The sequence below is a fragment of the Pteropus medius genome, unplaced genomic scaffold (genome assembly GCF_902729225.1).
Source record: "Pteropus medius unplaced genomic scaffold, Ma_sr-lr_union100, whole genome shotgun sequence".
Lineage (NCBI taxonomy): Eukaryota > Metazoa > Chordata > Mammalia > Chiroptera > Pteropodidae > Pteropus > Pteropus medius.
The window spans coordinates 10,154,214-10,181,835 of NW_024350325.1; the positions used below are offsets into that span (position 1 = coordinate 10,154,214).

General features: G+C 43.3%; 2 protein-coding genes across 3 annotated transcripts in view; one reads left to right on the forward strand and one right to left on the reverse strand.

Moving 5' to 3' along the window:
* WDFY2 (WD repeat and FYVE domain containing 2) overlaps window positions 1-12,650 on the forward strand; it is a 153,954-nt gene extending 141,304 nt beyond the window's left edge. Inside the window, exons 9-12 of one of the 2 annotated variants that reach the window (XM_039839416.1) lie at window positions 2,548-2,649; window positions 3,441-3,474; window positions 5,674-5,782; window positions 6,222-12,650. In XM_039839416.1, the coding sequence (XP_039695350.1) occupies window positions 2,548-2,649; window positions 3,441-3,474; window positions 5,674-5,756 (219 nt within the window). In that variant the 3' untranslated portion in view covers window positions 5,757-5,782; window positions 6,222-12,650. Of the gene's footprint in view, window positions 1-2,547; window positions 2,650-3,440; window positions 3,572-5,673; window positions 5,783-6,221 lie in introns of both variants that reach the window. The other variant, XM_039839415.1, reaches the window with a different exon arrangement.
* A 138-nt stretch (window positions 12,651-12,788) lies between these two features.
* The window catches only part of DHRS12 (dehydrogenase/reductase 12), a 40,609-nt gene continuing 25,775 nt past the window's right edge, over window positions 12,789-27,622 (reverse strand). Inside the window, exons 5-8 of the mRNA XM_039839229.1 lie at window positions 25,749-25,800; window positions 24,097-24,652; window positions 14,998-15,135; window positions 12,789-14,049 (exon numbers count right to left, since the gene is read on the reverse strand). Coding sequence (XP_039695163.1) covers window positions 13,940-14,049; window positions 14,998-15,135; window positions 24,097-24,652; window positions 25,749-25,800 — 856 coding nt within the window. The 3' untranslated portion in view covers window positions 12,789-13,939. The remainder of the gene's footprint in view (window positions 14,050-14,997; window positions 15,136-24,096; window positions 24,653-25,748; window positions 25,801-27,622) is intronic.

Below are 27,622 nucleotides of genomic sequence, written 5' to 3' on the forward strand. Positions count from 1 at the left end.
AATTCTTTAAGGGACAGGTTAAGTTTCTCATGAGCCTGCAGGATCTCGGCTGCCTTTAGCTCAAAATAATCTGCACGCCACAGCGGCACATCTTGGGGTGAGAGGTGACTCATTCTGAACCCCTGCAGCATGCAGCCTCCACCCTTGATGGACAGAGCCCCAAAGGAGGATAACGTGGTTTCCAGAGACAAAACCAGGTGGTTGTGGGCAGTCCGTTGAGCCATCTTGCTTAAATTACGCCTTTTGACATGCATATATATGAGTCCTTGTTGACTATTTTAAATCTTGTTGAGTGATTCAGAGCCTGAATGAGCAGTGGAAATGGTTCCGTCCATTTTTTGCAAGTGTCATATTATATAAACATAAATCCCCTGAGATGTATCTGTGGAGCTGCTTCCTGGTAAGTGCTGGCGAGAGCTGTGCAGGGCTCACCTCCAGAGGTCTGAGACGTGTTAGATGAAGCAGTTCTTGCCCTGAAGCGCTGCCAGACTTTCTGGAAGAAAAGACACGTGGTAGAAAACTTAAGAAAACTATTAAATGATATAAATGAATTAATTGCAGTCAGTGCAAGCTAGAGCATTAGTAGTGGGTATTTAGGAAGAGGCATTACCATTGTAGGCCAACGTTGAAGGGTTTGTGGACAGAAATAGGGCTGAAAGATTGATGGGGCCTGGATGTATACTGTCCAGGACAAGAAACCCCAAGAGTAAAGAGCTGGTGGATGTGGGCAGGCACACACGCAGCATTAGTGCGCATGCGCAGAGGACGTGGCCAGAGGAGCTTCTTGAGTGGGGCAGAGACAGATAATGGAAGACCTCGAGTGGCTGAACACAATCGAATTGACATCCCATAGGTCGTACACGTATTTATACTCTTAATGAAATTCATTTTTTCTAAATTTTCCCATTTTTTTTCCAAAATATATATAATAAACAGCAGTTACTCATGGTGTCACCACTCAGAAATAACACCCTTAACAGGTTGACAAGCCTCCCTCCTTACATTTTTCTCTACACATACACGTATGAAAGATTTTTTTTGACAAAAAAATGGAATCGTACTATAAATCATATCCTGATTTATTTTTTCCCCCTTTCCTGATCCTTACTTTTAATTCCCTCCTCATTGATACCTGATATGGTGTGTTTGATATGTCCTGAATCTGCATGCTTCCTTGTAAAAGATGTAGTGTGGGGGTGTGTGTGTGTGTGTGTTAAAGTTTTTTGTAAATCTTCCTGCATCAGAAGTGTTCTGAAAAATCACAACGTGGATATGTATTTTAGGGATAAAAATGTTGTGTTTAGCTAAAAATTTTGCATTATTTTGTTAAATCTGCCTTTAAACGGATTAGGACATGAAAATTACAAAGCAAATCAAGGCTTCTTTCAGTTTTAATAAAATAAATAGACCAAGAATTAGGAGTCTTTTAATGTCACCTTTTTACTTCACTTTTTTGAGAAAGTGTATAGTTTTAGGCTCATTTCTGCTTGAAGGTAGGATAATAGGCTAAGTCCTCAAATCTGTTCCACAAGAGGTATTCCTCAGAAAAGGATTACATCAACAGAAAAAGACCTTCCTGGGCATTTACTGTGCTGCCGTCCATTGTGAATCTCGAAGAGGGGGCAGATGATGGAAGACCTCATTTCTCAAACTCGTTTGATCTCAGGCCTCTTTTACAGTAAGAATCAAATTGAAGTTTCCTGGAATTCAACTTTTGGGAAACTCTGGGGTTGGGTTTATTTTTCAAGATTCCTTGGGTTTGGTGATATGTAGAAAGAGATCAGCCCCTCTAGGGCCAACTGATGAATTTGCAGATTTGAACATGGAACTCTAAAAGACGATGCAGAGTCAGTATCTGCATTGTCTGTAAAGATTTGCTAAAGAATAGCTTTAAGCTGAATACATCTTGTAGACCTGTTTGCCATAGTTTAGAGTACTTGTGACGAGGTTGGGAAATAGTGAATGAAACCAGAATATTGTGTGACCCGTGAGGAGGCAAGAAGCAGAGTTTCAAACTCTGCTGGGCCCTACCACAAGTGGATCGTGGACAGATAGCTCCCCCAAGTACCTGCTGTGGTCAGGTTCTGTCCCTCTAACACAGATAGCTGTGCGTATGTGTAATGTGTAATTAGATATAATTGTACACAATTAGAGCAGATATAATTATATATGATCAGAGAAGATGAAATAAAGTCCTAAGTTCTCAACATGGCTGTCAGGACTCTGCCGAGATGGCCCCGGCTGTTCCTGAACACCCCTGAACCCAGCCTGGGTCATAGCACTGTGCTTCTCCTCAGGCCTTTGCACTTATACTTATTTAGTTGTTAATAATATTTTCATGTTTAACCTTCCCCGATGATTCTTCATGAGAGTCTTTTTATTCACCAGTATGTCCCCAGAGCCTTCAGTAAATATTTTTTAAATGATTGAGAAATCATACTTCTGGTTCTTATAAACATATCCTGATTCTGTAAGTTTCATCGATGTCAGTGGTTCCGTCCTCCTCACTGCTGCTCACTGTGACCTGCTGTGTGCTTTGTTTAACAGACCCCTGAATGGTTGGACAGCGATTCCTGCCAAAAGTGTGATCAGCCTTTCTTCTGGAACTTCAAGCAAATGTGGGACAGTAAGAAAATTGGCTTGAGACAGGTGCGTGATATGGCTGCTTCATCAAAATGTAATAGTGTGGAAATAACTTTACCTTGTGATCTTAGAAGAAATAAGGGTAAATTATTATCATAGAGTCGCTTTGTAACTGCACATTAATTTATTCCCTTTATCTACTCTAGCTGTTTCCTGCTGGATTCAGTGACTTATTCCCAGTAAGCAGTTAAGAGAGATGATTTCCGAATTCTAGTGGCATCTGTTAAAATATACCTTAAAATTAGAGGGGTTATGCTTACCATGAAGTTACAGAAGTAGTATTTATTTCTTCATAATAATTTTACTTGCCCTCTTTCTGTCTTAGTTTTAGTTATTTAGATCTACTTATAATACATAGCATTTTCAGTCTGATTCCATGGTTGGATTTGGTCCTCCCCAAGGAAACCAAACGCTGGTTTCATGGCTCACCCAAGTTGAGCATGGCTGGAGTATAGACAGTGGATTGAACCAGGGTTCATTTATGTTCTCCATCAAGAAGTGTAATTTCTGGAGATGGCACTTCCTCAGTACACTCAGCTTTAAAATAACCTGGCCACTGGGTGGTTCTTCTAGAGTTCATAGAGATAGTAACTGGAAAGGACCAAGGATGGAGGAAAGGGGCAGTGGGAGGGGGCACAGTCACATGGGATTCCCAGCAGTCCTCATCCTACACCTTTCAGTTGCGTGTTCCTTTCAGTTTTCTGGGGCACTCTTGTTTAGCGTCCTCACCTGAATGCTGTTGCTCACGCCTGCGAGGCCCAGCAGCCTTAATGAGTACCTGTTCTCTCTCCCTCCAGCACCACTGCCGCAAGTGCGGGAAGGCTGTCTGCGGTAAGTGCAGCTCCAAACGCTCCTCCATCCCTCTGATGGGCTTCGAGTTTGAAGTGAGGGTCTGTGACAGCTGCCATGAGGCCATCACAGATGAAGAGTAAGTTCCAGCAGTCTGCAGAATTGTCAAGGTTAAGGAGAGGATGTGATCTGAGAGCTGCACCCAACACTGCAGTCAGGACTGCTAGTGCCCTGGTTCCTGGTTTAGAATACAGACTGGGGCAAGTGGGCGAAGCCCTCCTTTCCACCAGTAGATTCTTTTCTCTTGTGAGGTGGGAGAGGAGAGAGTCTGCGCAAAGAATGCATCTCTGTGCTCTTCGCAACCCCAGGGGTATGTGCATTACAAATACATGTTCTTTAAGCAGAGCCTTCTGTCTGCCCATCTCCTCGAGAAATGCCTAAGGTTCAGTAGCCCAGGATTCACTTTCTAGCCCAAGCTGCTATCTTTACAGAAGTGGAATCAGCCCCCAGGCTCCAGAGGCTTCATTTTACACGAGGAGCAAGGCCACTTTACCTAAGAGGCAAATACTATCAATTGCCTAGCTGCTCAGTCTTGCTGGTCAGTCTTGCCCAGAAACCCAGGGCCTTAGATTACTGCGCATCAGTGTGCTTGGGAGAGTGGGACACATCTATACTGTGTCTTTCATGTCAGCTAATTGAAAACTGCCCCAGATGTAAACAGAATGCTCTGCAACAAGTTTCCCTTTAGTGAATTACAGCAGGATTTCATAGGAAACAGCTGCCTAATTCTCCCGCCCCTGCCCCACATACCTCCAGCGCCTTGTATACAGTAAAGTCATTTAAGTAGTAGATGGATGCCTTAAAAGCTGCGTGTAAATAGAAACATAGAAAAGGTACCAGAATAAATCACTATTTAAAGGAAATTCCTGGGATGGCTCCATAGTGTAGTAGTTAACACGTCTGCTTTACACACAGAAGGTCCTGGATTCATGCCCCAGGTGGAGCCATGGACCATACCCTAGGTGTGCCAGCCCCCCCCGCCCCCCATGCACCAGGCCCCGGGGGCATGCCGCCTTCAGAGATCAAGTTCTTAAGGGGAAACAGCAACATCCATAGGTCAGGGATGGAAGTTGGGGGTGGGGGGAATTAAAGAGGGGAAAAATAAAAATAATAATAATTTTTTAAAAAAATTGGGGGGCAAATTAATAAAGTATTCTCTTACAGATAACCCTAATTTATATTTTTCATTGTTATTTATCTGTATCAAATATAAAGATGCCATTGCATAAGTAAGCGTTTCTGTTCATTGATTATTTTCCAGTCATCATGAGAGCTGCATGTGATCTTAGAGATATTCTAGTTTAAGTCTTCATTTTATAGTGAAAGTTACAAACCCAGAGGTTCAGAGTGACTGCAAATTAAACCTAAATCTTAATTCTAAATGTTTTAAAGTGACCATTTTTAGTATGCTGAAGATCAGTTATTCCCCAGATTTAGCTATAGATAAAAAGAAGAAAACAACCATCTTCAGAGAGCCCACTAGAGAGTGAGACCCCTCGAGACATGATTAGAGAACAGCTATTCCTGTCCCCTTTCCCGTGTCACTGTTAACTTCTGCCTCTTCTCTGTGGAAGCATTCTCATTGCATATAGAACTCCTGGGCACAATCGACAGGCCTTCTTGCTTTAAAAAAATGCATAGATTAAAAAACACAAAACATAACGATGTTTGTTAAAGTGCTGGGATACTACAGCACAAGTAATTCTGCCATTAAACCTGCGAAAAGAGGGGAAAGTATATAGCCCTTCGATTACAGCGGTAGTAATATCTTAGGCATTTTAACAATCAAGCTTTTTTTTAATTAAATAGGCAAAGGTAGAATATTTTACCAGCAAGTCCCTCTGAGAGCAAACTTAACAAAAGTACTGTGGTGGGTTTTTTTTTTTTTTAATTTGTCAAAAACAATGTTTTTCATAAGCTCTATAAGAGCAACAAATAATCTATAAAAGATTTTTGACAATTTCATCATCTCTTTCCAATTTTGCAGAATATAAGAATCCTTTTACTTTTAAAAAAAATCATACCAAGTCACCAGAGAATAAAGGTAGATCTGAGCAGCATTTCTAACAATGAAACAGTTTTAGCCATTTGGTTAAAAATTAGAGCTTAACGTCACCCTGGTTATTCTTCATTCATTTGTCACCACCTTTCAGTCTTGGAAACTTTCTTTGCTTCTTCCAGACGTGCGCCCACGGCTACCTTCCATGACAGTAAACATAACATTGTGCATGTGCATTTTGATGCAACCAGAGGGTGGTTACTGACGTCGGGAACTGACAAGGTTATTAAGGTAGGACGCTATCTTATTTTAGGAGTTTTCCATCTTTGGCCCTGTGTAAACACACAGGAGCACCAAGACTGTATGAAATCTGCTCAGATTACCCTCGGCAGTGAGCATTTTTGACAGCCTATTACATACAACACTCCATGCCGGGCACTGGCTGTACATAGCACATCCCTGGTACCCATTCGGTCTTTTAAATGACTAATATGCCTTTATTCTTTGTAGTTGGATTAACATTTCCAGTTGCCATATTCATGTTTTTGAGGTTTATGTTGTACTTTTTGATGGGAAGATACTATTTTACAGATTTTGAAGTTGTTAATATAGTATAGTATTCAGTTGCTTATTAAATTGAAAAAGTCACTTGAATTCACTTGTAAGGTCTGTTTATCATCAACACAATTTTATTTTAGTTTATTGTAGATCTTCTTTTTCTTTTTTACAGTTGTGGGATATGACCCCAGTAGTGTCTTGATGACACTCCCAGGCATCAGATAGTATTTACTCAAGAAACGGTTCAATCCAGATTGTCACTGGAGGTGTAAAGCAGACGTGTGAGAAGCTAAAGAACCTAGCTGAGTGTGCCCGTTACCTGCGCACACAGTGGTGAGCTCGTGAATGAACACTTGGAGAGGACTCTTTCAACTTGTTCATACAATATAAAAGGAGATATTTTTTTAACAAATGGTTTATACAGTTTGGCTGTGCTACATTGTTTTGTGTATACTGAAAACTGCTGTGTTTAATTTTTATATTTTTCAACAGTTCATTTTAATTGTTACTTTGTGTGTCGGAGAAATAAGGGAAATGTCTGTTCAGGGTGTTTTGGGTCATTATAAAGCAGTTTCCATGTTTTCTTCACTTGGGCATGGATCTTTTTCTTCTCTGTATCTGTCTACCCTCACCTTCATCTGCTCTTCCCCAGAATGTGCGTGTTTACGTTTATTCACAGTGTTTCTGCTTTCATATAAATCCTCTTCAGTTGAGAGCTTTGGGAAACCATTCATGTGGATTTAACAGCTGACTTCTTGAATCACCTAAAGAATGATCTATGTGTAATGTCTAACTTATTCATGTTCTTATTGAGTAGAAATGAGTTTGTGTTTCTGCCTCAGTTTTCTCTCTTTCCCACGTTAAAAAACTCTGAAAGCTGTTCCCAACCATTGTCATCATGAAAGTAGATTATTATAACTCAGAGCTTCAACCGTCAGTGCCTGGACCATTTCTACTTTAGTTGGAGCCTTCTGAGCTTTTTATGTTTTAATGTTATTGACCCAGCTCTCCCTCACTCATAATATTTAAAAACAAAAAACCCTATGTCCTTCAAAATAAGTATCTTTAAGATGTGTTTTTCCATGTGACATCACCTCTGAACTTAAACACGTTCATTACTATGAGATTGTATCCTGCTCTATTCCTTACCATCTGTATTTTCTTCCCCGTTAAAAACTAGAACACTCTGCATACTTTCATACTAGATCTGTGTGATCTGAGATATAAAAGGTACTGAATCCTACAGCTCATGCTGTGTTTCTGTTGGGAATGTGAAAAAAGGGCTGTAGAAAATCAACTTGAAAAACTCTAATTTTAAGGGAATCCAATCAAACTTGATAAAGCAAAATATTCTTATGTATAGTGACTCAACTCAGGATATTGAAGTCCTTTTTTAAAAATCTTATTTTCACCTGTAAAAATAGAATTTAAATGAGTGGGCAAGCATGTGTTATGTGCCTGCTCCATTCTCAGCACTTTACGTCAACTCTCACCTCTCCACTAAGTCTCTTGGGGATCACCGGGTTAAATAAAGCCTTGCAGATAAGCAGGCCAATTAGTTTCCATCCCTGTTTAAGCCCCATCTCCACAGTGTCTTGTTCACTTCTGATTTGACAATTTTTTGGTGGTAGTATTTGAAATCCTTCCTATTTTTCACCCTTTTCCAGAAAAGCAATTTTTTCCCTCATGATCATTAATTACTTTTCTTTCTAACTGGGAAAAGTACTCCCAGCCCTGACCACCCCTAACACTGACCTTGACCCGGCATGCTTCCTGGGAATGGAACGGCGCTTCCTAGAGATGATTCTGCTGCTGTAGCATTGGGAAGCAGTGGGTGTTCCCCAGTCAGCCACAGTACATGACAGCCATCACCTGAGACATCAGACCAGATCAGCCCATGTGACCATACCCCAAGGTTGTATGCATGTGTGCACGTACGTGGCAGTTGTACCACTTGTCACTTCACTGTCCTCTCCCACATTACCCTCAGTTGCCATCAAGCTGTTAGAATTAATCTGACTCTTTACTGCATGATTGCTCTGTGAGAGCTTTAAAAGAGAATTAAATTTAAAATATTCAGATATATATTTTATAGTTTATTACTAGAACCTGCAGCCATTACTAAGTTGTACATAATAGAGAGCTATGTTGGAAATGAGTAATATATATAGATCTCTGTTTCTCTTTCCTGAACTTTGGAGCATGGCCTCTCTATAGAGAGGAAGACAGACACAGTATTAGGGAGGCAGGAGATCAGGCACCCTGCAGGCTTGGCATGGATCTGAGTGAGGTCTAGATGAGCTCATACCCCATTTGGGATGCCGATTGTCCCTGTTGGGTCACATGTGTACACCATGCTCTGTGTACACTCTGTCTGTGACCCCACACTTCACTGTCATCATCTCCCTCCCAGCCTGGCTGTACCCCAGTCCACAGAGCCACTCAAGTTGAAACCACTTGACACCTCATTGATGATGAGAGTCACAGTCAGAAAACCACAGATATGTCAAGGATCCATTGCTCTGCCCTTTCTTTCTCCTCCTCTGTCTGGTTGCTTGAATTTAATGAGAAGTGCTTAGCAAACCAGCTGTGTGTGTTTATACTACTGTGAATGCCTGAGTTTTACATTGCGTGTCTCCACTATTTTTCTAACTCAGATAGATGTGCTGGTGTTGGGTGCCTTCCAAGCATTTTATGGAAATGGAGGCTTCATTCGCGAGGAATGAAAGCTGGCACCAGCACTTGACTTTTCTCCTGTCTAGGTTAACTGTCACAGTTCTTGTTTTACCCTGTTGGGTTTGCACTTTACATATATTTTTGCTCTATTACTTCAACTTACAGAAGCTCTGGCAAGTGATGCCTAACATGGCTGTGTTGGGAAGTGGCAAAATTGCACATATATGCACATAGTTATTCTTCCTTTGGTAAGATAAAACCAATCACATGTTCTCAGTTTCTCCAAAGAAATGATGTTACTGGAACCTTTTAACTGCCTTGGTATGTCTCCACAGTAGCTAACGTGGTTTTACATTAAGTCCTCGGAGTTGTGTGTCTTTTTATGTGAAGTCAGTCAACCATGATGTGTTTCTCATTTGATTATTTGAATTATTTAAAGAATCATAAAATCACAACTGGAAGGGATCTTCACAAATTTAGAGTGTTCAAGCACAAAACACTTTAGTCCTGTCAAGCAAATAGAATAGCTGAGGGATAAACAAGAGAATCTAAAAGAAGAATTTTCAAGGAACAGTTGTTTTCAAACATTACCTGGTAATGGCATGAGTGGGAGAAGTGACTTCCAGCGCCTAGAGACAGGGCCCTCGGGAACCAGATCTGTTCCTCTCAGCACTGGTAAATTAGACTCTGCGTTTGCCCCAGCCCTGTCGCTGTGAGCAGGTGGACACTGTGTGGCGAGGCAGTTACTGCAGATCTTCATCAGCGTGGACTCCTCCCTACACTCTTCCCCACAGACCACACAGCATCAGTGTTAAAGTGGGAATCCAGGGGCACTGAACATGCGTGCACCTTATCCTATTGTCTGAAGACTGATTACAAGCTGGCCTTGAGTGAGTCTCTGGGCCCACAGAATATGCCCTTCCTGTGGAACATCACATTTTCATGTTTTGAAATTTATTTATTTTTGCTTAACAGTAATCTGTTTTTTAAGTCTGAATTTGGACTTTTAAGCAGAGAGATAGCTCTAAACTATGTGTTAAAGTTACTGGATATAAATATTCATTAAATGAGATTCCTTTGGTTTTCATGGTAGTTTTATTGTATGTAAATAGCCTTATTCACTAAGATTCACATTTTAACATGAAAGCATTTTGCCAAAACATTCTTTTCTCTCCTTAAAAATAATGTTAAATTTTTCCTGATGTGAAAGCATGGCTATCTAGCAACTTGATTGGAAAACACAGAAATTAAATTCCTTTTTAATACTTATTTAGATGATCTGAAATTCTAATCCAGTTCAACCAACCATTTGTTGAGTGTACACCAAATGCCAGGCTTCGAACTAGGTCCTAGGGTGACAAAGTCCATTGCCAGGCCTGTGCAGAGGCCACACAGATGTGTAGATAGATCATTTTCAGTACAGTGTGGCAAATTCAATAACAGAGGTGCATATAGGGTCTCTCCCAGGAGCTGCACTGTGGCTGGGGCCAGAGGGACTTAGCAGATGAACCGAGTGTTAAAGCCTTAGTTGAGTAAGGAAGTGACTTTCCAAGCTGCAGAAAATGCATAAACAGAGGCCCAGGATCTAGCATCAGCCTGGTGCGAGGAACCACAGGTGGTCTGGAGTTGCCAGTGAATAGGAGTGCTCAGCTGCAGTCCGGGAGGCTGAGCTCTGGTCACTTTGAGATGCAGATGCTCATGACGGAAAAGAGGAAGGCAGCACTCAATTGGTCGTGAGGGGTTTGTTTACTAAGAGGCCCATCAATTTTAGAGTCAGGTTTTCCTGCAGTCAAAGCTAGTATCAAAGTTTCTTTTTCTTTGGAAATGCCTCGAATTGTTATCTTAAAATGACCCATGATAACTAATTTTTGAAGCTTCTGGGTGCACAGCCCCTCACTGGAGGTGGTGAGGTCGACCACGCATGCATGGACTTGACCTGGAACTACTTACATGCTAATTCCATAATTACACAGATGGCGTGAGCTAAGCTACTCCCCTTTGAAAACGGAAAGGCCTTGACCTGTGGCAGAAGGAGATTGTTCTAGACAACTGTGGCATCACACTAACAGGCAGCAGCACCAAACCTTTTGGTACATAAAAGGCAACTGCTGCCCTTGGTTTCCCTCTTGGCCTTAAATCATTTTTGCAAGTAATAAGTCATTTCAGTATAGTGTGGCAAATGTGATAAATCCTCATTGCAGTGGTACTCTCCAAGTGGAAGGGGACATTTTTCTCAATTCAGTGACAATACAAAGGGCTCAGTCACCCACTGCCTCAGAGACCTGGCTCTGCCAAGGCAGGGGCACTCAGCCTCCCACCATGGGGCTTGGCACCTTCTACTTCCTGCCGTTCCATCCGTTTGCTTTTTTCTTTGAGTACCCAAGTATAATAGTCCATAACTTAATTCAGGAACATCAGTGTTCATGTTTAAACTTTAGCTCAATTTTACAACCAAGAACTATCAAGTGAATATTTACCAATACAGCGTTTTAGTTTGTAATTTTGTCTTTAAACATTATCCTGTCCACTGAGAAGCCTGTTTAGACCTAGCACATCAAAGGAGAATCTAAAAAGTAGACCTGTCCAAAATTGGAGAGAGATCCCTTCTTTGCATTTCTCATGCCAGGGAATGTTTTAACAGACCGTAGGTAGCCCCGTGTCAGTGATGTGGGAAGGAGAGTAAAGCCTGGAGTAAGGGTCAAATTCGATACTCATTCTTAGGATCCCTTCCAATCCCATGATCCTGTGATTCCATGAATGTTGTTTATTGTCGCACTAGCCAAAACCATTACCAGTGATCGACCCACACGTGGCTGGCTTAACTCAGATAAATGGGAGCATAGCCTGACATTTTTTTCTTCTGTCATATTAGGAAAATTGTTTTCTGCATTTTTCTATGTAGAGCCTTGAAGGTATGAAAAAGATGGTGAAGGTGGAAGTTAATCATGGTGCCATCTCATTAAAAACAGATACCTTAAAATTTTCACCTTTGTGAGTCAAGTGTATCTGACTTTCTTGGGAGAAAAAGTCAGGAAACTGCAGGCTGGTTTCAAAGGTTAAATTTAGAATCTGATCTTGATATGCGCGATTCTTGCCGTTCCCCCGCCACCCACCGTTTTTTCTTGGTTCTCTGGGAAGCACGAGAGAATGAACTGTAATACAAAAAGGGAAAATGGTTTGAAAAAAGCATTTCACTTAGGTACACTTTTTCTGTTTAAACGGATGGCGGCCTTATGTCAGTCAGTAGCATACACCAGTATGAAGTACAGACCAGAATACTTGCGTCACTGGTAACCATCGTGCTCTCAATGTGTATTTGTGTTTTATGCCATTTGCCTTGATTTTTAAATGACTTTTTTCAATGTATTGTCATTTTGCAAAAGAAAATCTTTCTATGAGAAGTGCAAAGACTGTTATTAACTGGACAACAGGGAAGGTGCTAGCCCCACACCATGCCTGCCGACCACTGATCCATAACCAGAGACGTGGCTCTTCTGCTCTGCCTGCCTGTGTGTCTGTGGCTACACTGGAACCTGGCTGCAGAGGGCATATTACTTTATGGATATTTTTCTTTCTTTTTAAAGATTCTCCAAGGGGTCAGGCTGAGACTGTAATAAGCCCAAAGTTGGAACATATTTCTCAAATGTGGTTCTCTGTCGCTGGTTCCACCAACCAAACCAAGTGGTCCTGACACTGACTTCTGAATGTCACGATTGGGTGGGACTGAGCAAAAATTTCCTATGAAGTTAAAATGTCTGTTTCCAGTTCTACATTCAAATGCTGCTGAATGTCGCGAATGTTTCAGAACCCCACCTCCTTTCCCACTGTGCTTCCCTCCAACTGAATTGTACATGTAGCCGTTACCACCGTACGAGACTCTGTGCAAAGTCGCCTCCATGGTGTAAAATAAACCTCTGGAAACCGTCCTGAAACTGTGGTCCCGTCGTTGTTGCCCGGCTGTAACACGTGACCACATACACTCCAAGCCCTGCCTTGGTGTTAGCCGCGAGGGTGGGGGGTACGTCTCCCGGTCACTCCTGCATCTGGCTGTCAGGACCCCCAGGAAGAGCAGCAGTCCGGAGACAAAGGTGAGCCACCATTCACCCCGGACTCCAGATACAGCAGATGGGCTGTGGCGTGTAGTCCATTTTATTTTTTGTCTTTTACATAAATCTGCTTTAACTGTGGTTGATAAACTTTCCAAATGAGAAAAAAGAGGGCTTCAGAGCAAACACAGCCAGGAAAAGCCTCTCTGAAAACTCATGAGGCCCATCCGTGGATAAGAAAATGGGAAGAAATAAGTGGCCTGCACAATGCCACAGCCAGTGAGTAGGGTAGCTGGATGGCACTTTACACCGAGGCTCCTGCCCCTGGTGGCACCCTGCCTCACAGCCCACCCGCACCAGCACCCCAGGAGCCTCCTCTTTCCTCCCTCAGAAAAAAGAACTGCAGTCAAATGGAGCTGATGCTCGCGGGCCTTTCAGGCAGATGCATCCAGAAGAAAACCCTTCCTCACTCGGGCTGTTTGGCTGAGGGCCTGGATCTGAGCACCTTTGAGGAGCTGCACCATGTGACTAGCCGAGCTATGTTCACCTGGATTTTCCTCCCCTGTAGGTGCAGAGTTAGGTTTATGTCACTTTGAACAGCAAGAATGTGTGTAGACATATTCTAAATCTGTTCATTGGGTACAACTTGCCCGGGAGTCACTAGGAAGTAAAATGGTATAATTTAGAGGTTTCATCCAGCTGTGGCACCAACGTGACAGGTGCCTTATTGAAGCCACTCCTAACCCTAAGCAGATGTGACTGGCCCCCATGTGCTTTGTTTATGTAAAGAGGCGCTGTCCCCCGGTTACGCTTTGCTCCCGAGGACAGGGGGACATGTGGGGCGGAGCCCTCCTGGTGTGCAGAGCTGCATGGTGCATTCGCTCTTCTCCCACATGTGCTCCCCTCGCACTGACAATGTGGAGTAATCCTACATGCAGAATTTTACCACATTCTCAAATAATGAGACTTACACAGGAAAAGAACCTGCTGTAGAAGAGCAAGTTTAGCTTGGCCCCCATGACAGTCATATTTATTCGAAAATCAAAGTTGCTGCTGCTCGTAGGTGCTTCGTTGCCACAGGGGTGTCTTCAGGGGACGTGGAAGCGGAGTCTGCTCATTGCCCCTGCTCCGCAGCTGCTCGCTTTTTCTCTGGAGATTCTGGCCTGGCCTATTTAAATCTCTGAGCCAGCTCTTCCAGGATTTCACTTAGTTTCTCCTCTTCAGCTGGTGAGGAGGGCGTTCTAGCAAGAGACAAGGGTGTGGCAGCCGATTTCCAATCTAAAAATGAGGAGAAAACACAAAGGTGAGAACCGCAGCGGCCTGGACTGTACCCTGGTGGCTGCCGCACTCGGGCCCCAGGTCAGTCATCTCACAAGGGGCCCACACGGGAGTTAGACAGTGTGTCTGCCCTCAGGGGTCCCCACAGAAGAGCATCATTGAAGGGAGACCGAGGGGTGGAGGACAGGAGCTCTGCGGGTGGCCAAGGGGAGGGTCTTCCGGCCTGGGACCCGGCCGTGAGGCGCTGGGTGCGGGAAGCGTGGTGTGTTGGGAACTGGAAGGCAGCAGCCAGGGCTGGGGTAGGGGCACAGTGGGGGAAGGCACACCATCCCCCTCCCCGCAGGGGCCGCAGAGCTTCATAATAGCTCAAGATGGGGTGGTTATCCACGATGGGAAAAGAGAACCGGAGAGAGGACCCTAGCTTCCACCCCAGGTCTCTCTCTTGCTGCCATCTCCTCCCTGCCCGTCTCCTCTCAGAGCTCGCCCTCAGGATCCTGCCCAGAGACCAAAACCTGAACAGATCACTGCCTCCAGAAACGAGAAAGCACAGTCACCATGTTCATTTCGTATTGCTGCTTTGGACAGCTGCCATTCTCTTGGGCTTCCAAGGTGGAAATGCCTCTACCTGGCACCCACAAGGTCTGGCCTGGCCAGGACTTTAATGACAGGGGTCACAGCCTGGGGACTTCTGTCCTCAAGGGCCCCACTGAGTTCATAAAGACAGATGAAAAAAAGCAGGAGAAGAGGGTAAACAGAGGTGAAACGCTTAACAAAACTCACCTTAACAGGTGAAGCGCCATCGTACCAAGGAAGCCTAGACACAGGGATGGGGGAACAATCCCACCACCACCTCAAGTTTCATGGGAAGGACAGTCCACCTCAAGAGGTCCCCATCATGTGGTTTAAGGAACGAGGGTGATGGCTGCCTTCACAAAAGGAGGAAGTCACCTAGAAAGAACCGGCCACTGGGCTTCATGGAGGCAGCAGGGGCGAGGGCCAGCCACAGCACAGTGTCCGCCCCCTGGGCCACAGAGCACAGCCCGTCCCTGAACCTGGCATGGAACCTCGGCATGGACAGCCTCACACCTACGAGATGGGGACACAGGTTGATTAAGACAACAGTCTCAACTGAAGAGACTTTGTGTGATTGTCTTCTTTTTAACACAATAATTAATAATAATAATGATGATGAATGGGGTCATAAACTGCTCTTCTTCTACTTCAAAATAGCATTTATCCAACCTGTTCAGATCCCAGAGATCCTTGTTACAGAGCCACTGAGAGGCTTCCCTGGAGCCAGGATAGGAAGTGCTACTCACCAGATCCTGAGACTTGAGTTGGGTCCCATGTCCCCCAGGTTCCAGGGCATGGGCACCCAGACCAGCCCAGGTCCTGAGAACCAGATCACCTGCAGAGTCCCCTTGGCCCGCTCCTACTATTCCTAACAAGTGAGCCCTTTCCAAAGAGGCTGAGATGTGAGTAGATGCTCAGACTCCCACCTCCTGGGATAGCCATCGCAAATGATTCTGACCTCTCTGAGGATTCTGGCTGACGGTTTCTTGGACTGCTGTAGTGTTTTCTTCTTTTTAGGGAGGAGTACAGTAAGAAGAGAAAGAACTTCATTTCCTCTGCCAAGCTCCTCTGTGTCATCCTACTTCTACATGTCTTGCTTAGGCTACATAGAGGTTCCTCACCTTGTGTCACCTCCCCAGATTCCAGCACCCCCACCCTTCAGCCTGCCCCTCACCACAGGTGGCCCAGAGCTGGCTGCAGACTAAACCCCAGACTTTAGGGGAACATAGCGTTTCTACAGTGAGCACATTGGGAAATGATATCATGCTCTTGTGAAGCCAAAGAAAGAAAAGAAACCAGAGAAAACAACATTGAAAGCCATAATGACATCAGAGGATTTTAGAGATAGGATTATCTAAGGTCCTCATTTTTTAATCAAAAATAAACTTTTTTTTTTTCTTTTAATAGAAGCAATAATTGTTCGTTGTGGAAAAATCAGGAAGTACTGATGAGCAAAAAAAAAAAAAATCTGGACATCCAGTGAAGATGGTAGAGTAGGTAAATGCTGTGCTTGCCTCCTCCCATGACCACATCAAAATTACAACTAAATTATAGAAAAACCACCCTTGAGAACTACCTAAAGACTAGCTGAACAGAATGCCTATAACTAAAGATATAAAGAAGAAGCCGCATTGGTAGGAAGGGTGGTGACGTGAAATGGAGTGGTCCCACACCCACATGTGGTGGCTAAGAATTTGGAGGGATATCAGCTAGAGCAGTACCCTCTGAGAAGCAGGCTCACTAGCCCAGACCACCAGTACCAGGAAGAAGCATCTCCACAACATCTGGCCATGAAAATCAGCGGGGATTGTGGCTGAGGGAGACACAGGGTTCTGGAGTACCAGGCACTCTTAAAGGGCCCACACATGGACTTACTGAGGCTCTCTGGCTCTGAGCTCTAGTGCTGGGGCAGCAGTTCGAAAAGTACCAGGGACATACAGGGAGGAACTGAATTGTCTGGCTTCAGGATGAGGGCTGGAGGGGCCCTTTGTTCTTTTGCTGAGCCCTCCCACACATCCAGTCTGTGGGTGCAGGCAGGCACCAAATTTTATTGTCCATCAAACTGGCCAACACCACTTGCCCAACCTAGGTGATTCCCTGAGAACCAGCCCCACCCAACTCCTGCCAAAATCTCTTTCAGCTACTGTTCTTCACAACCAGTCAGCCTCAGCCTGTGCTATGTACTTCCCTAAAATATCTGAAAAGTCCACAAACTCCAAACAAGTAGCAGCTGGCCTTGGCATACCCTGTACCTCTTGCTTAGTAGTCCCCCAGCCTGGTACTAATGGCAGCTGGCCTGGGTTTGCAGCATAGCTTTCGCAGGCTCTTCCAAGCCCAGCACAAGCAGCTACCAAATGCAAATCACTTTGTAGCTCCTACCAGGTGGCCTTGGGGCAGGCACAGGCAGTGGCTCACCTGCCCTGCACTGGAGCCCCTTCCAAGAGGCCCCAGAACCAACCCACCCAGTAGCCAGCTTCAGATGACACCAGAACACCACCCAGTTAATTCTATAAATGACACACCCAAAGGGTGGAACCAGTCGGCACTGGAGCCTTGCTACAGCGAATCCTACTCCATGGGGTCAGCCCCCACGCAACAGCTTGTCCACTGTAGTCATGGCCAGTAGTCCTCACAGCCAATTAGCCTGAGGGTCAATCCCACTCACTGATGTGCCAACAGCAATCAAGGCTCAATTACAATACACAAACCAGGGACACCCCTGGAGCACCTTGTGAACAGGGAGACTGTGCCACTGGGCCCCAAAGGACACTTATTACATAAGGCCATCCTACCAAGACTGGGAGATGTAGCAGACCTACTTAATATGTAGAAACAAACACAGGAAGGCAGCCAAAATGAGGAGACAAACATGTCTCAAATGAAAGATCAGAGCAAAACTCCAGAAAAAGAACTAAATGAAATGGAGGCAAGAAATCTACCAGGTACAGAATTCAAAACACTGGTTATAATAATGCTCAATGAACTTAGGGGAAGAATAGATGAACTCAGTAACAACTTACACAAAGAGACAGAAAAAAAGAACCAATCAGAGATGAAGAATACAATAACTGAAATGAAGAATACATTAGAGGGAATCAACAACAGATTAGATGAAGCAGAGGATCAAATCAGTGACTTGGAAGACAAAGTAGCAGAAAACACTCAGAACATCAAAAAGAAGAAAGAATCAAAAAACATCAGAATAATTTAAAGGAACCTCTGGAACAACTTTAAGCATAACAACATTTACATCATAGGAATACCAGAAGGCAAGGAGAGAGAGCAAGGGACTGAAAACCTATTTGAAGAAATAATGACTGAAAACTTCTCTAACCTGGTGAAGTAAATAGACATACAAGTCTAAGAAGTACAGACAGTCCCAAACCAGTTGAACCCAAAGAGGCCCATACCAAAACACATCATAATTAAAATACCAAAGGTTAAAAATAAAGAGAGAATTTTAAAAGCAGCAAGAAGAAAGCAGTTAGTTACACACAAGGGAGCACCCATAAGACTATCAGCTGATTTCTCAACAGAAACTTCACAGGCCAGAAGGGATTGGCAGGAAATATTCAAAGTGGTGCACAGCAAGGACCTACAACCAGGATTACTCTACCCAGCAAAACTATTATTTAGACTCTAAAGATGAATAAAAAGCTTTCCAGACAAGAAAAAGCTAAAGGAGTTCATTACCACCAAACTAGTAGTACAAGAAATGTTAAAGGGATTTCTTGGAGGAGGAGGAGGAGGAGGAGGAATGTTAGAAATATGAATATTAAAATGGCAACAACTACATATCTACCAACAATTACTTTAAATGTAAATGGATTAAATGCTGCAATTAAAAGACATAGGGTGGCTGAATAGATAAGAAAATAAGCCACATACATATGCTGCCTACAACACACTCACTTCAGATTGAAAAGCACACTCATACTGAAAGCAAAGGGATAGAAAGAGATATTTCATTCAAATGTAAAAGAAAAAAACAATCTGGGGTAGCAATACTTATACCAGATAAAATAGACTTTAAACAAAAGCTATAACAAGAGACAAAGAAAGACATTACATAATGGCAAAGGGATCTATCCAATGAGAGGATATATTCCTTGTAAACATTTGCACACCCAACATAGGAGTACCTAAATACATGATGGACTTAAAAAGAGAGCTTAGCAGCAATACATTCATAGTAGGGGAGATTAACAACCATTGACATCAGTGGATATAGATTATCCAGACAAAATCAACAAGAAAACAGTGGCTTTAAATGACACATTAGACCAGATGGGTTTAATTGATATTTTTAGAGCAGTAGAATATATATTCTTTCCAAATGGACATGGAACATTTTGTAGGACAGACCACATGAGAGGCCACAAAAGAACACTCAATAAATTTAATAAGCATTATATCAAGCATCTTCTCCAATCACAATGGTATGAAACTATAAATGAATTACAAAAAAAAACTGAAAAATAAAAACGCATGGAGGCTAAATAACATGATTGTAAACAATGAATGGGGTTAACAATAAGATCAAGGAAGAAATCAAAAAATATGTTGAGATAATTAAAACACAATGACTCCCTCCCCGCCCCCCAAAAAAAATCAATGGGACACAGACAAAGCAGTTCTAAGAGGGAAATTCATAGCAATGCAAGCTTACCTCAAGAAACATGAAAATTTTCAAATAAACAATCTTAACTTTACACCTAAAGGAACTAGAAAAAGAAGAACAAAGTTTAAAGTGAGTAGAAGGAGGGAAATAATAAATATCAGAGTGTAAATTAATGAAATAGATTTTTTAAATCAATCAACCAATCAATCAAGCAAGCAAAAGGTTAATGGAATCAAGAGTTAGTTTTTTGAAAAAAATAAACATAATTGATAAACCTTTAACTAGACTCATCAAGAAAAAAAAAGGGCCCGAATAAATAAGATCAGAAATGAAAGAGGAGAAGTGACAACTGACATCACAGAAATCCAAAGGATTATAAGAAAATACTATGAACAATAATATGTCAACAAGTTGGACAACCTAGAAGAAATGGATAAATTCCAGGAACATACAATCTTCTAAGACTAAATCAAGAAGAAACAGAAAATCTGACCAGACTAATAAGTACTAATGAAATTAAATCAATAATCAAAAAACTCCCAACATACAAAAGTCCTGGACTAGATGCATTCGCCAGTGAATTATACCAAACATTCAGAGAATTAACACCTATCCTTCTCAAACTATTCCAAAAAGTTCAAGAGGAGGGAAGGCTCCTAAGCTTAATTTATGAGGCCAGCATTACCCTGATTCTAAAACCAAAAAAAGACATTACAACAAAAGAAAATTATAGGCCAATATCCCTGATGAACATAGATGCAGAAATTCTCCACAAAATATTAGCAAACCGAATTCAGCAATACATTAAAAAGATCGTACACCATGATCAAGAGGGGTTTATTCCTGGAATGCACAGTTGGTTCAATATCTGCAAATCAATAAACCTGATACACCACATAAACAAAATGAAGGATAAAAATCACATTATATCATCAGATGCAGAAAGAGCATTTGACAAAATCTAACATCCATTTATAACAAAAACTCTCAGCAAAGTGAGAGTAGAGGGAACAACATAATAAAGGCCATATATGACAAACCCACAGCTAAGATCAAACTTTACAGTGAAAAACTAAAAGCATTTTCCTTAAGATTAGGTACTAGACAAAGATGTCTACTTTTACCACTTCTATTGAACATAGTATTGGAAGTCCTAGCCATAACAATCAGACAGGAAAAAGAAATAAAGGACATCCAGAGGTAAACTGTCATTATTTGCAGATGACATGCTACTACAGAGAGAGAACCCTAAAGAGTCCACAAAAAAAAAACCTATTAGAACTGATAAAATGAATTTAGTAAAGTAGCAGGATACAAAATTAATATTCAGAAATCAGTTGTGTTTTATACACCAATAACAAACTATCAGAAAAAAATTAAGAGAACAATCTCATTTACAGTTGCATTAAAAATCTAGTAATAAATTTAACCTAGGCTGTAAAAGACCTGTACTCGAAAAATTATAAGACATTGAAGAAAGAAATTGAAGAAGACACAAATAAATGAAAAACTATAATGTGCTCATGGACAGGAAGAATTAACATTGTTAAAATCTCCATACTACCCAAAGCCATCTATAAATTCAGTGCAATCCTTCTCAAAATATCAATGGAATTTTTTACAAAACTAGAATAAATAATCCTAAAATTTATATGGAACCACAAAAGACCCCAAATGACCAAAGCAATATTGAGAAAGAAGAACAAAGTTGGCGATATCATGCTACCTGATAGCAAACTATATCACAAGGCTCTAGAAATCAAAACAGCATGGTACTGGCATGAAAACAGATCAATGATAATGAACAGAGAGCCCAGAAATAAACCCACATCTATATGGTCAATTAATCTCTGACAAAGGAGGGAAGAATGTACAATAAGGTAAAGACAGTCTCTTCAATAAATGCTCTTGAGAAAACTGGAAAGATGCATGTAAAGAAAATGAAACTAGATCATTCTCTTACACCATATACAATAATAAACTCAAAATAGGTTAAAGACTTAAATGTAAGACTTGAAACCATAAAATCCTAGAAGAAAACATAAGCAGTAAATTCTCTGACATTGCCTTAGTATTATTATTATTATTTTTATTTTTTGATATGTCTCCTTGGGCAAGGGGAACTAATGAAAAAATAAACAAATGGGACTATATCAAACTAAAAAGTTTTGCACAGCAAAATAAACCATCAACAAAATGAAAAGACAAGCTGCTGAATGAGAGATGTTTGTCAATGATACATCCAACAAAGGGCTAATATTCAAAATACATAAGGAACTCACACAACTTAACACTAAAAAGACAATCTGATTAAAAAAATGGTCAGAGGACCTGAATAGACATTTCCCCAAAGAGGAAATACAGATGGCTAATAGACAGACATATGAAAAGAAGCTCAATGTCGCTAATCATCAGAGAAATGCAAATTAAAACTACAATGAGATATCACTTTATACCTATCAGAATGGGTATCATTAATAAATCAACAAATGACAAGTGTTGGCGAGAATATGGAGAAAAGGTAACCTCATGCACTGTTGGTGAGGTTGCATATTTGTACAGCCACTATGGAAAACAGTATGAAGTTTCCTTAAAAAATTAAAAATAGAACTGCCACATGACCCAGCAATCCAACTTCAGGGTATTGATCTGAAGAAATCCAAAACATTAATTTGAAAAGATATGTGCATCTTTATATTCACTGAAGCGTTATCTACAATAACCAAGATACAGAAGCAAACTAAGTGCCCATCAAAAGACAATTGAATAAAGAGGTAGTGCATATATACAATGGAACATTACTGAGCCATAAAAAAGAATGAAATTTTACCATTTGCAACAATATGGATAGATCTAGAGGGTATTATGCTAAGTGAAATAAGTCAGACAGAGAAAGATAAATACCATATGATTTCACTTATACATAGAATCTAAAAAAACAAAGTGAACAAACAAAACAAACATTCATAAAGAGAACACGCTGATGGTTGCCAGATGGAGGGATATGTGGGGGGAGGGGGCGGGAAGAGTGACGGGATTAAGACGTACGAATTGTCAGTTACAACACAGTCATGGGGATGTAAAGTACAGCACAGGGAATATAGTCAATAATATTGTAATAACTATGTATGGTATCAGGTGCGTATCAGATAGACGTATGGGGGGAGTCCCTTTGTACGTTATATAAATGTCTAACAACTATGCTATACACCTGAAATTAATATATTGAATGTTAACTGTAATTAAAAATTTTTTAATTAAAAAAAAAAAGCAAAAATTCAAAATAATCTGTGGTACCACTCAGAGAGAACAAGTGTCCACATGCTCAGGCTCCTGCCTAGCCCTCCTTCAGGCCTCTATGTCTACACCTGAGAGGCCCAGTAGTCACTCTGTGACACGTGGACAATAGATGACAAACTGCACCTTGACCCCAATGTTAGAGCCAGGCAGTGGGCTTCAAAGCGCAGATTCTGTAAGCAGACAGGTTGAAGTGGCGTGTCAGGGTTGGGTACTTGGAAGTAAAGGAGGCTGGTGGCTCTGACGGCCCGATGGAGCTCGCCCTGGTCAGGCATGTCTACGTTAGGGATGAGAGGGACTGAGAAGCCATTCTCTTCCTATACTCCCAGCCTGAGTCTCTCCTGCTGTGCTTTGCTTATGTATGCAAAGAGCAGCCCCTTTGCGTACATAACAGGAGACTGCAAAACCCAAAATTTGTGCATCAGATGCTAATCTGTGTTGGGTCCTCAGCCAGGTCTCCTGGGGATTCTACAGAGCACCAACACGCACCTTTTTCTACAAGAGTGTAGGTGTAGCAAAAATTACATCATGAGGCATGGAATGTTTTGGGACCTGGTATCTCCACTTAATGATATAGTGCAGACAATTTTCCTTTCCCATAGACATTTATCGACGGCGGTTTTCAGGTCTGAACGGCTTCCCTGTACAGGTGTTCCATAACACATTAGCCTACACTCCTATACCAGTGCTGCCATGAGCGACTTTATTTTCCACATCTTTCATTATTTCTCAGATCAATTCCAAGGATGTATATACAAATGTTAAGGCTTCTAAGAAACTGGATTTCAAAAGGAGACAACAATGTCTGAGAGAACTTGCTTCTCAAAATGCGGTGGCTGGGCCCAGCTCGGACGTCCTCGCCCCCTGAACCTCTGTTTCCTCGTCAGTCAATGGGTGTGATAGTGGTGCCCACCTCACAGGGACTGTGAGGACACCTGTGTTAGCATCCAGGCAGCACTGAGGGCAGCTGTTGGCACCTCAGTGTCCTGTGGGGCGTCTGCTGTGGCTGCTGCTGTCTTAGTTCTCTTGCCTGGGAAGGAGGAAAACGCTGCAGGGAGTAGGGAGTTGGGAGGGGCGGGTCTGGAAATGAGCTCCTCCCCTTCCCCGCTGCTCCAGCACCGTCCGTACAATTCTGGCTGTCTCCTTGGTGATTACTAGTCACCCTTGTGCTCTCATTATTTCCAGAAACCTCGGTAGTGGTGAGGTGGCCTGGGCCTATCTCCAGGACCCAGGTGGCCTCCCATTGATTTCCCTTGGGCCCTGTCCATTCTCTGGGACGTGGGAATGCCAGAGTTCACCAGGACCTCTATCACTAGGCCACCCTACCCTCACCCCCACCCCAGGCTGTGCACAAGGCAAAGTGGAAACAAAAGCTCTTCTAGGGACTAGGCTTCTCCCTTTCTATCCCAAGGTGCCCTTCCCAAACAGAAATGAAGCAATCTCTTAGTTCTCAGGACATCGGTTCTGGGTCATTCCTGGAGAGACTGAATCCTGTGGCTGCTCAGATATTTTTAGATGAAACAGAAACTGCACGGAAATTAAAGGCTACGACCTACCTGGGGTGTCGACCCAGCCAAGATGCACTGACAAGAAATGGACGGCTTGGGGCGCTCGGGCCCACCGCTCAGTCAGAACCACCTGCTGCCTCTGGACCGGGAGAAGGATGAACGAATGGGAGAAAAGGTGCCCCTCGGGTGCGAGGCAAGGGAGCCGGCTGCCGGCACACAGGACAAGCCCCGCCCACCTTGTCTGAGACTCTGCAGCAGGCACGGATTTCTGACTTGGTTTCACCTTTTTTCCGAACTGAGTCTTTACCAACAACGTCTGCCTAGAACCCAGTGCTGCGCGCCGGCGCCCCCACAGGAGGTGCGCAGAGCACAGAGAAGGGACAGCGAAGGGCGCTCCCTGGACTTCCCTAACCCCTCCCCTCCACGAAATCAAATCCCCGCGGCGCCCAGATCCTCCTCTTCCACAGGCTGCTTGTGCGGCTCCGTTCTTTGCTGGACATGTGCTCAGTGAGGGCAGGGTCCGCCTCGCTCGCTCTTGTGCCTCAGGCCCCCCGCACAGGCTGGCACTGAGTGCGTGTCTATTAATACGTGAATTAACTACTGCCTTAGAGTGTAGGAAACATACTGAAGGTGCTTAGGGAACACATCAGTTGCAAATAATTTTTAAAATAACTGAAGACTCCCACTTAAACCTCAGTTGTATTGAGTTATTATTGCCCAGTCTCAGGGCAGTTGGGAATGTCTGCCAAAGAACTCTCCCTAGGCCCCTTTTCTGAATATAAAGGTGATGTATTCTCAGGTTCCAGGAATTAGGACATGGACATCTTGGGGGGCGGGGGGGCGGGGAGGGGCGGTGATCATCCTGCCCACCAAAGCAGAGAGAAAGCAGCTTACCTAAACTGCCTTCTCGATGCCTCTGATTTATGTCATTTCAGCCCATTAGGAGAGAACAGGCTCCATTAGCTTGTCTGTTGCTGTTCAGCATCATGTTCTCTAGAAAATGCACCCACTATCCTGCCCTGAATGCCACCCACAGCTGCCCTTGCTCTTCAGAAGCCTCCCTTTCCCAGTGCTTTGCCAGCTCTCAGATAACACAGCTGTCAGGGAAGAGCCTGCAGCAATGGCTGGGTCTTTAACACGGCTCTTTGCACAGTTCTGCCTCCTTTTCACAGGGAATTCATGGGCCATGTGTAGGCAGCAGCCACACAGCCATGACAAGAGGCAGGAAGAGGGGAGGTGGGGGTGCCCCTGAGGGCAGAGGGGCAGGACTTGGAGTGGCTTCCACGGAGTCTGGACTGCCACAGCGAGTGGGAATCCCAGGCTACGTGTCTACACAGAGCAAGTGTCCTCGTGAGCACGTGTCCTGAGGAGGACAGGGGATCCTCACAGAGCTAGTGTCCTGACAAGCACATGTCCTGGGGAAGAAGCATCAGCCTGACCTTCACCTTGACCTGGCCCCCTCCCAGTCTTTGCTGGCCCCTCTCCAGACCTGCCTTGGCTCTGCCCAGGCTGACGCACCGCTGCTTGACTTCAGGTTATTAAACAGAAGGGCCATAGGTCCATTGGCCAGAATTGGGTTTTCCCTGTGGATGTGGACAAGAATGGCCCCTTTAGGACAACTGGGGCAACAAATGTAGGACCGCTGACTTCCCATCGGACCAAAGTCATTTACTTACAAAACGGCACAAAACTCAACTCACCACTCTGGGATCATGTTCTTTCTCCAACACAGGGATGAGGGCAGTCATGAGACTATACATACCTGAGGAGGTACAGAGCATGCTGTGAGGGTGGGGTGGAGCTATCTCTGCCATGGGACCCTTCTCTCAGGTGGCCCTCGGTGCGGGGGTGGCCTGTTCACCTGCATCCTCCAGATTTGTGGCAAGCAGCTACCTGAGCTGCAAGCTCCTATATCTCGGAGGATTTTTAAATCCAAATGCTGCGACTAGCCCTGTATTGCTGTCACTTACTGTTTTGGTCCTTCTCTGATCTCAGATTTTCCTTTCCCTGGGATTGGAACAAAGACGCCTTAGAACCTCATGTACTGGAGAGGAAAAGACGACCACACTATAGGAAGGGAGAAAGCAATCTCAGACAGCCTGTAAGCCCACTTTGTGGGGGAAAATGTGTGTGTGTGTGTGTGTGTGTGTGTGTGTGTATTTACATATGTTCATTACATCTACTCTATGCATAAAAAATGTAAATAGGAAATATGAAATTTAGCAAAGTCGGTTATGTCCCAAGGGTAGCATTAAGTAAAACGTTTGCTTCCTTTGCTGTGCATGTCTGTACTGTTGAATTTGAATATTTTTACAATGAGTGTATAATTTTATGATTTTTCTGCAATCATAAAACATACATAACATTTTTAATGAAATGAGAAAAATACTGTTGAAGTATATTTGACATGGAAAGATGTATGGAATGAGAATTTACAAAATGGCAAGAAAAACATTCTGTTTTTCTGAGGAAAGATGTGTCAAAATAAAGAGAAAGTATCTTCAAGGATGATATTTTGGTACAGTTAAATGTTTAAAATGCTTATCTCTGAGGGGTAGAATTTGTATTTCTATGTTCTCATGCCTAACTGTATTTTTTTAAACAATGAACATGTATTACCTTGTGTTAAAGGGGATAGTTAAATTACAGCCCCTTACCCCAGTGTGGGGTGGGGAACAGTAAGGGGCTCCAAATGACAGGGCCCTGGGCTCTTTCTTGGCCACTGGGAGCTTCTGCTTGACCAACTCTGCCCATCGCTTTGCTCCCTGCTCATGCAGTGGCCCTGCTCGTGTGGTGGCCCTGCCCTTGAGCTTGGAGGAGCAGCCCAGCTACACAGAAAGGGTGCTGGGGGGAGCCAAGAGCCTCGATTTGAGCCCTGACTGGCACCTACCAGTGGTGTGACCTAGGACAAGCTGACGTAGTACTTTGGCCTTGATTCCTTTACTTGAGAGAGGTAATAGCTGGCCATCCCCGCTCTTAGCATCAGAGGGTTTTGTGGTGAGATAATGCGTACGTGGACTGGAAAGCTCTCTGTGCACATTGGTTGTTGTCATTTCGTTCTGTATTATTATTAACTGTAACTCTGCACTGTGACTCTCATCTCAGACAGCATTCTTAGTTGTCCACAGCCCAATTAATTTTTGGCCAGCCTTGGAGTATTTGTGGATTTTTAGACTCTTGTGAACACTTGCTCTGTAACAGCTGGTCACCTCTCCTCAGTGAGCTTGCACACTTCCTTTGTATTCACTGCTAGTGGCTTTGTGATTTAATTTGTGAGAAATAGAAAGGACTTCTGCCGAAAGCTGTCTGCCCCATCAGCCTGCCCTAATGGATTGTCAAGAATGAGTTCTTCGAGTAAAGGAAATGAAAGCTGGAAGCAGGTTCCACGCAGCAGGCCTGCAGCCCCCTCCTCAGAGAGGCCTGGCTACCCTGCCCCAACGCCCCAGCGAGGGCCTGTGTTTTGTTTTCTGCTTCATCCTCTGCAAAAGAGAATATCCCTGTATCAATTTAGATGTTAACAGTCACCTGCAGGAGGATTAGTGGGCCACCCAGTCTCACTAAGTAGTCTCCTCTA